This window comes from Cynocephalus volans, chromosome 6 (assembly GCF_027409185.1).
Source record: "Cynocephalus volans isolate mCynVol1 chromosome 6, mCynVol1.pri, whole genome shotgun sequence".
In the NCBI taxonomy this organism is placed as follows: domain Eukaryota; kingdom Metazoa; phylum Chordata; class Mammalia; order Dermoptera; family Cynocephalidae; genus Cynocephalus; species Cynocephalus volans.
Genome location: NC_084465.1, coordinates 33,472,922 through 33,481,896, shown reverse-complemented (window position 1 = coordinate 33,481,896; position 8,975 = coordinate 33,472,922). Strand labels below are relative to the sequence as shown.

Sequence of the window (8,975 nt, the reverse complement as noted above, 5' to 3'; positions counted from 1 at the left end):
TCAAGTCAGTATGTGCCTTCAGGATGCAAACAATACATACTTGCCTACGTGACAGTATTGCAATGCGTTGCTGGAGATGTGTATTACGCACAGTTCCCCCGTGTTTTGCTCCCATCTAACCGTGCACTACAAGCTTATCAGGTGGCCCAAGCCAAAGTCATTTCTGTTAGCAAACTAAACATCTTCTGTCTCTGAACTTTGCCAAATTTCGTAACTTTACCCAAAGCTGTAACCATTTGGAGACACTATTCGCACCTATTGAATTTTCAGGTCAAAACATTAGGTATTACAAGTCCAGGGTTGAACTTTTAAAAAAAGATTTCAGAGGAAGAGGAAGAGGTCAGAATCCGGATCTTTAGCTGAATAATAGGAACAGAACCCCAAAGTCTGTTGATTAAATAAGCATGTTCCAAGTATTTATTTGCAACAGTTAATGAATCAATTTTTACGTGCAAGAATCAAAACCAAAATTCAAATTCGTCTGCAATGATCCACCCTTATCTAGTGTGTATGTGTACGTGTGCACTCACAGATGTGGAATGTGCCTTTACAGGAGCACACATATGCATGTATATATAACATACACCCAGTGTTTTGTTACTTTAGGAAAGGAGGAAATGATAATAAACAATCAGCAGGCATCTCTAGACGGCAGAATCAACACAATGGAAATATATACAATAATAAAATTAAAATGGTGCAGCATTCCCGGGTAGAACAATACAGATCTCAATAAATACAGAGAAATTTGTTTCAAAAAACAAAACAAAACAAACATCATCTCTCCACCCGAGATGAAAAGTCTTTCCAAATTAAAAAAAAAAAAAAATCAGAAAACATAATGTTCCAAATTTCTCATAATTGTTAGTGCCTATTTAGAATATAATACACAAAACCATTTAGCAGGTGCATGCAAGAGGCGAAAGGCCAGGGAATGCAGAGGCCCTAAATTGTGGGGCTCAACATGCCCGGGATTCTGTAGACGAGCTTGGGCAGGGAGGTCCAGCTCTAGTCTGCCGCTGACTCAGCAGTGGGGGTCCGGCCTGGGGCTGGAAGGAACCTTGGCCTCGATCACTGGTGGCCCTGGTGGAGCCCAGGCTGCAGGGGCCCAGGGGGCGGCAGCGTCGGCTGCAGAGGCGGCAGCGTCGCGGCCCGGCGGCTGCTGTATCTGGGGCGGCGGGTCGGTGCCTGATTCCCCAGCGGGCGTGCGGGCCAGCCCCAGGCTGCTGTCGTGAAGCTTACGGACGTGCTTCTTGAGGTCAAAGTTCCTGCAGAAGCCCTTGCCGCACGTGGGGCAGGTGAAAGGCTTCTTGTCGTTGTGGGTGTGCATGTGGAAGGTGAGGTTGTAAACCTGGTGGAAAGCCTTGTTGCAGATATTGCACTTGAACTGCTTCTCCCCGCTGTGAGTCAACTTGTGGTTTTTGTAATTCCCTGAAACAGACAAATGACAGCGACGTGGTTCTGAAAAGAGAGCTTGATAAGGGAGCGGTCGCGATGAAGGTAGCCAAGCAAGCGGCTGAGCTGGTGCAGGGCTGCTATCTGCGGCTGCACTTGTCTCCCCAAGTTTCTTTTAAACATAAACAGTAAGGCCCTTTCCTCTACATTTTAATACACATTCATTAACCCAGTTACATAAAACGAGAAAATGCAGTCAAAAAGAAATATCGCCTTGGTATATGAACCATGACTTTCTTTAATACTTATCAGACTTGGGGTAGGGGGTTAGCTGCACTTTAAAAATCGTTTTCTAAAATATCTCACAGAGATTAACTATGCCCCTTACTGGTCGGCCGGGGGTGGGGGGTGGTGGGGCGAGATTAACTATGGCTTTCGGTAAGACCAACATAAGAGGCAACATTTCCTGGGTTCGATACCTTTTTGATGAAATCCTTTGCCACAGAATTCACATACAAACGGTTTGTAGCCTGCGTGTATTCGGGTATGCGTGTTTAAAGTGGAACTTCTATTAAATGCTTTGCCACACTGGTTACATTTATGAGGTTTTTCCTAAACAGGAGGGAGGAAAAGCGGAGAAGTTAAGGTATTTTGTTATTATTGGAGTCCTGCAAGCCCCAAACACAGTGATTCTCTAATGCTTTTAAGTAGAACAAAGACAAACAAAGGCATTTCCCCCCTGTCCAGCCAGCACATTTTAAACAGACTTTACGCTAAAGAGTAAGGATTTATTGGCCATTTTTCTGCAAACAGTTCCGAAGTAAACCAGATAAAACTAAGACAGTTGAACACACCTGCGTGTGAATGATTTTGTGCCTGCACAAGGTGCTGGCTTGCCGGAAGCCCTTTCCACACACTTTGCAAACGAAGGGTCTGGCTCCTGTGTGCACCGGCATGTGACGGGTTAAGTTATAGTGCGCGTTAAAGACCTTAAAATTAAACAAACGTAGAACAGGTTAGCCGAACAAGCACATTGAAATCAAACCGGGCAGAGGGTGGGGAGGGGGAAGATAACTTTATAACTAGTGCATATAAATAATTATCCCCCAAACAATAAAAATAAAGAAAGAAGGAAGGAAGGATGGGAGGAAGGAAGGGAGGATCACCCTTCTGCGTAGTACTTGCCTTTCCACACACTTCGCAAGTGAAAACTTTGGGTTTGGCATTAGGAGAGCCTCGGCTGAAATCCGAGGTTTTAAACGCGATTTTTTCCGACAGAAGCTGGGCGCTTTCCTTCATGTAATGCTGCAGCTGAGCCTGGGACAGGTCTTTGAAAGCTACTCCCGAGGGGTACTTCTCCACCGCCGGGACCACCAGTTTATTCCTTTCGGCTAAATACGTTTTTGGCTGCGGATGCAAAGGGGAACTGAGGAAGTAGGAGGCCACGGGGTGGATGTTCACGCCGCCCGCCGAGTGGCACGGGCCGTCACCTCGGTTCAGGTAGCACAGGGCGCCCATGGCGTGGAAGGAAGAGTGGTTGACCACACGCGGCCTTACCAGCTTGTACTGCTGCAGCGGCAGCGCGTCGCGGGCCAGGTCGCCCTTGAGACTCAGCGCGCAGTTGAGCAGGTCGCTGCAGCTGAACGCGGGCCCCGCGGGCGCCGCCGCGGGCGCCGCCGGGGTCTCCAAACTCGCCTTCCGCGGCTCCGAGCCAGTCACTCCCGCCTTGGGGCTCGTGTCGTACGCCACAGGCACGAAGGGGATCATGCAGGGGATCGACGAGTTGAGATGCAGAGAGTGCTTAGGGTCCCCCTTGGGCACGGCTCCCTGCAGGAAATGGGGGACGGGCAGGGCCTTGGGCTCTGGGGTGCGCGCCATAATTCGTTCGATGGAGAAAGCCAAGGGTTTGGACGTGCTCATCACGTTGCCCCGAGCTGGAGCTGTCGCTAACATTTTGGAGGTCGCGTTGTGGCAGCTACTGTCCATGTCTGAGTCGCCCGCGTCCGTCAGCCGGGATTGGGCTGCGCCGTCGTTGCCTTGCTCCCTGCTTGTCACAGACCTGCGGAGAATGGGACGGGCACCATCACCACCAGCAGCCTCCTCCTCCTCCTCCCCAGCATCACCAGCCGAACCTGCCTGCCCAACCCAATGGACTCCTGCCAGCCCATCGCAGAGTTCTTGGCGCACCAATGACTCGGGGACAATCACTACTTATTTCTATCAATAGAAAGTGTTGTGTCAATAACGCAGCCAAGATCTCGCCAATCGTTAACTTCCAAGAGGAGAAGGTAAACTAGATAATTGCTCAATTCGCTTCCAACAGTCAACAGGAAAACTTTTTTTTCCCTCTGCAGTCAGTGACTACTTTTCATTGGTGAGTGAGCTTCCTCCGCCCAGAAGAGGAGGGGGCACCCTCCCCTGCGCTGCGCGCGCTCCCCTGCGTACACACACTCTCGGGCGCACACGCCGCTACCTTCCAGGTCCCCCACCCCCACCCCGCCCCCCCTTGCTTCCTCTGTCTTTTTAATTCTCAATCTGCTTAACCAGGCTTTAAAGGCCAAGCAAATCTGAGATCAATTTTCTCGTTTAGCTCTAAGTGACATCATCTAAAATCATTGTGCAAGGACTAAATAAGGAAACGGAGTCTAATTCAGGGGCAAACGCCAGGCTATATTTATCAAACTCCTGGCTCCAGGAAGCCTCGGGCAGCATATTCCGAGGTTTTCCTGCTTGGTTCCGCGGGGCCCGAGTTGGGCCAGGGTTGGGCCCGGGACCGGGCCGTGCCGCCTCCTTCGCAGCCCTCTTTCTTCCTGCAGGGCCGGGGACTGCGCGCTCCTGCCATCCCGAAGTCTTCGTGGCTCGAACCGAGTCTGGACTATTTGGAAGACGCCAGCAGGTAACTGGCCTCCCAAAACGCCCCTGAGAATTAAAGGTCTTGGGAGGCTTGTTATGTGTTTATGGTTTCGTAAAGGCGATGCCCGTGGCAATAGGCCCGAGAACGACTCACTCCCATCCAGAAAGTTGAGGAGTTGCAAGGAATAAGCGGGTGTCACACACAAGAAACCTTGACTCGGATCGGACCCACCCCAGATACACAACACGCGCGCGCGCTTCTATGAGTTTCCACTGAGAGCCAGGAAAGAGCTTTTTTTTTTTTTTTTTTTTTTTTTTCGTAAGTACCTGCGCTCAGCTAGAACTCTACTGGAACATTATAAATACTGAATGTTGAGCGGAGAAGAGAAACAGAAATGATTGCTCCCCACCCGGACTGGCGGTGTCCGTGTGCCTTCCTGAAGCAGTGCAGGCTGCAGCCAGGGTATCTGTGCGCGGCGGAGCGAAGAGCAAAGCGACCTGCAGCGCCAGAGTCGTGACCATTGCTAGCTACACTTACGCCTCCCAAAGAGCGCGCGGAGACCATGCCCCTGAAAAGCGCCCCCGACCCCCACCCCACTCCCGGCCGGGCGCCCACCCACTGTGGTTTCTTGGCCCAAACTCCTGGAGTGGAACGGACGAGAGGAGGTTCCGGGAAGACCACAGTGGCTGCAGCTCCTACTGTGCGGGTTCCCGCAGCTCAGGCGGGAGCGGCCCAGAGTGCGCGGGGAGGAGCGGCGCGCATCTTCCTCGGCGCAGCAGGTTGCAAGCCTGAGATTTCGCGGGCCTGAGCCCCGGGGCTAGGCGCACACGAGGGGCTGTATTGAGCTGGAAGACACCGGGGCTGCTAGTCAGCTCCGGGAGGCCATGGGAGCGCGCAGAGCTGCCAGCACAAGGCAGCGCGGCCTGGACTCCGGGATGAGTGGCCGCCCGCTGCAGCCTCTGGTGCAATCTGCCTGGTGAGTTAACCCCGAGTGGGCGAGTGTGGAACGGGTGTTGGCGGGTGCCAGGTATCTGGCCAAGAGTAGTGTGGTGTCCTTCTGCAGGAGCGCTGGAAAGTGTCGGAGGTGGGATGCTGGATGAAGACGGACTAGAAACCTTGGAATTGTTGAACCCCTGATGAGTTTCACGCAGAGTTGCGAAGTTGGACCTCATAAGGAGGAATTGAATTCAAAGTATTCCCTCCTCCCTACCCCATTCCCAGCACGTGCCAGGCCAAGGACCTAGGTCCCCCACCCCACTCTGGCTTTCCGTGAGAGGCAGTACCGCCCTTGCCCCGCGAGCCGTGAGGGGTGGAAATGCAGAGAGCTTGGGCTGGGAACGCGCCTGAGGCCCAACAGTGAGACTGGGCAGATGGGTGGGTGGTGGGGAAACTCGCTTGCTGAAGAAATGGGGGAGGGGATGTGAGTCCTGTTGGAAGCTGAGGGTGGCCGAGGGGCCGGATGGGGGAGAGATCTGGCTGGATGCGACCGGCTTTAGCAGCTAGGCCTGGGAGTGCCTCGTGTCTGGTCTGGGGTGGCTTTGAACTGGGAGGACAGATGCAGCATTGAAGAAGGGCAGAGGGAGGCGAGCGCAGAGCACCCGGGCCGAGCCGAGGAAGAGGCAGCACACCCCCGGGCGGCGCTTCGGAGCCGTCCTCGGCCCGGGCGCAGCCACGCACACGGGGTTCCCCCAAGCTGGAAATTTTCTTTTCTTTTGCAGTTGGGGCCGCAGAACCTGTCTCCTGCTCAGACAAAGGGCGAGGGACGAGCTCTGCTGGGGGAGGGGGCGGGTCCCTGTCCCACGACAGATGGGCCGTGGTTAAGACTTTAATTGCTGCCTTTGGGGACAGATCAGGTTCCCTTTCCTACCTGCCACTTCCCAACAGCGGAATAGCCTCCTCCTGCTGCACTCCTCCGACATAGGGCCAGGTTTAAAGGAAAAGCCAAAGAACCAAAGCTTTGGAGCTCTGCAAAGCTTTGGAGCCCCCAGCTCACTTGTACGACTCACCAGCCTTCGGAGCGTTACCTGTCTTCTTGACTGAATGCCACCAGTTTGTTTTACGTTTGTCGCGTGTCCCTTCCTCTCCGCTTCTTCCCTCCCCCTCCGCTCTCCTTGACGGCAAAATAGCCTTTATTTGACCTCGGTAAATTTCTCCTAAGGTGGACCCTAAACTAAAAAGAAAAAAATATTGGCTAAGGGGAATACAAGTTTTGTATAGTTAATATTTCAGGAGTTTGCTTTTCACTGATCTTTTCGGGATTTGTCTTTTTGGCAAGTGTTTGAAAGTGTCATTTGAGTAACACAGATATGGCAAAGCATCAGTTACGCCCTTCCTTTAGGATAGCTTTGAGCTTCCTAACCCTAAAGACTGAAGAGGTTCTTTACAAACCCAGGTCTTGATATTCCAACTTTTGTTAATATTTTCTATTAAAAGCCTAACCAAAAATGTGTATTAATTTTTAAATAATATCTCTGTTAAGTAGGAATTGTCTTAAAAAGCAGAATGTATTTAGGAAGAGCTTTCATCTTATTGTCAAATCTACCACTTTGTTCTATTTTCAAACATATTTGAAAATAACAACAAAAGCAATAAAAGCAGGGAATATTTGGCAAATTTAGAAGCTTCTAAAATGGTTTGACACTTAAAAATTGTTTAATTTACTAAAAGGAATGCAAGGGAACCTTGTTTGTTTTGTTAATTGCAAAGTAGAAACTCTGTTATAGTTTCTTCGGATTTTCTTGGAGAATCCTATAATCCTCCCTTTTTTGTTCAGAGCTGATGATGAAGTATTCCTCCCTTTCCCACCCACAGAAAGGCAATATTTATTTACCCTATCCATCCACCTTAAATCCTGGTAGAAGGCAAGTTTTAAGTGTATGGTTTGTCTTGCACGAGATATCCTGAGAGAACCAGAGTAGTCCTTGATGTAAAGAGGCCAGGTAAATTCTGGGTTAAGACCTTCTTAAAACATAAGAAAAAAGTTCTACTCCTCTAAAATAATTTAAAATTCTCATTTTTTAGAAATCTAATTTTGACTTCGGTGCTTCTTAAACTGTTACTGATATTCCTCAAGAATTTACATAGTTTTTACAGGCTTTTTATTTAAGTCCCTGTCACAAGCAAGTACGGTTTCTGGAAGTAAAAGGACATATAATATGTCCATGAATTATAATCCATAATATTTAATCTATTCTTCCTTGATAAGTCACAAAATACTGTTGGATCTTTGAAAATAAAACATGGATTGGAAAACGTTATAACATATACAACCTTCTGCTGTGTGCATTGATTTGTTCTGTTTGTTTTTAGGGTTTTCAGGCCTGTCCAACATCTCTGACCCCCATTCCTTCGCCAAGAACAGTCTGCTTTCTCCCTGCTTCTTATTAGCTGCTGTGAGCTAAAGGAGGAGGTGAAGAAGGCATTATTATTATTATTATCATTATTATGTCCCCCCCACCCCCAGGCATTCAGGCACATTCAAACTTATTTTCTGTTTAATAAATAGCACTGAAGACAATATACTTTACTTCTGGAAGAGGAAAATACATTCCTAAATTCCTTTACAGTTTTGCTCAGTCTTTACCTCTGACTGGTCTTTTGTTTTGGTGTGTAATGGAGGCAGGGTGATGGAACAGGATGCAAATAGCAAAGGGTCGGCAAGGTTCAAGTAAAGACCCTGTTCCAGTACCTCAGATTAGCTAATGAATACACAGTGGGAACTAACTTTCACTGGGCAACAAGTTCAAATTTAAGGCCACCAGTGTGCTTTTAGTTAGTTTGGGAGCAAATAAAGAATTTGTACTAATTTTGTATAGTTTGTGAAGGACAGTATAGCAAGTCAGGAGTATGGAAAGGGTCAGTTAACTCACAGACCCTTTCTCACTTTGGGGGGAGGAGTAGTGGGAGGGTGGTTTGTTGTCTTTAGACCTTCGTTGTTACTGTTTCTTTTATATTAGAATTTTGTTTAAACCCAGTGAAATTATTCCTTTCAAAACAACATTTGCATATTAGATCAGTTTGTAAAAGAAAACGAAGAGCCCCCAACTTGAGAGCTGTTAATAAGGTGAAAGGCGTTATACATAATGATCACTTGGACTGGGTTTGTTTCTGCCCTCCACTAATGATGGGATTTTTCTCACTCGTTCCCACAGGCCTGTGAGGTGTGTCCCTCCAGACTGCGAGGCAACGACTCAGGGCTGGACTTGATGGAAAAAGAAGTTTATAAATAAGCAACCCAATTTCTCCAACCTTTTCGTGGAGCTGCTTAAAAGTCAAGCAACAAAAACCAAAGTTTTGCTTGTAATTTACAACGGTGCTATTGAAACCTGGGAGGCGAACAATTAGAAGACGCCCCAAACATGCTTTTTTGCTCTACACTGACACACTTGCCTACAATGACAGGAAAAGTGGCTTAGGGCAACCGGCTCTTTGAGTTTTGCAGCAGTCCCCAATTTTTTAAAAAGTCATTATGTGGTCAAAATAAAAACCATATTCGGCACTCAAGACTCTTTCCTTGATACTAGCCACGATTTTAAAAAGCAGTTTTGATGTTCTTTTCAAACTTTCTTCCTTAAGAGGTCCCATGAAATAAAAAAGCCTGTAATCGAAATTCAAACGAGGAAAGAATGAGCTTAGAGAAATGGAGACGGAATGGCGATAAATCAAAATCCTTGAGCCAGAAACTTCTAAGAGTCGTTTATAAACGCGTTCACCTCCTGCACTGCGG

At 48.5% G+C, this 8,975-nt stretch overlaps 1 protein-coding gene across 1 annotated transcript; it reads right to left on the bottom strand.

Moving 5' to 3' along the window:
• Positions 1 to 1,071: 1,071 nt before the first annotated feature.
• On the bottom strand, positions 1,072 to 3,381 carry FEZF1 (FEZ family zinc finger 1). Its single transcript, XM_063101443.1, is given in 5 exon segments — positions 1,072 to 1,152; positions 1,154 to 1,431; positions 1,875 to 2,007; positions 2,250 to 2,384; positions 2,581 to 3,381. Coding segments are annotated over 5 exon segments (1,428 nt in total).
• Positions 3,382 to 8,975: the final 5,594 nt, after the last annotated feature.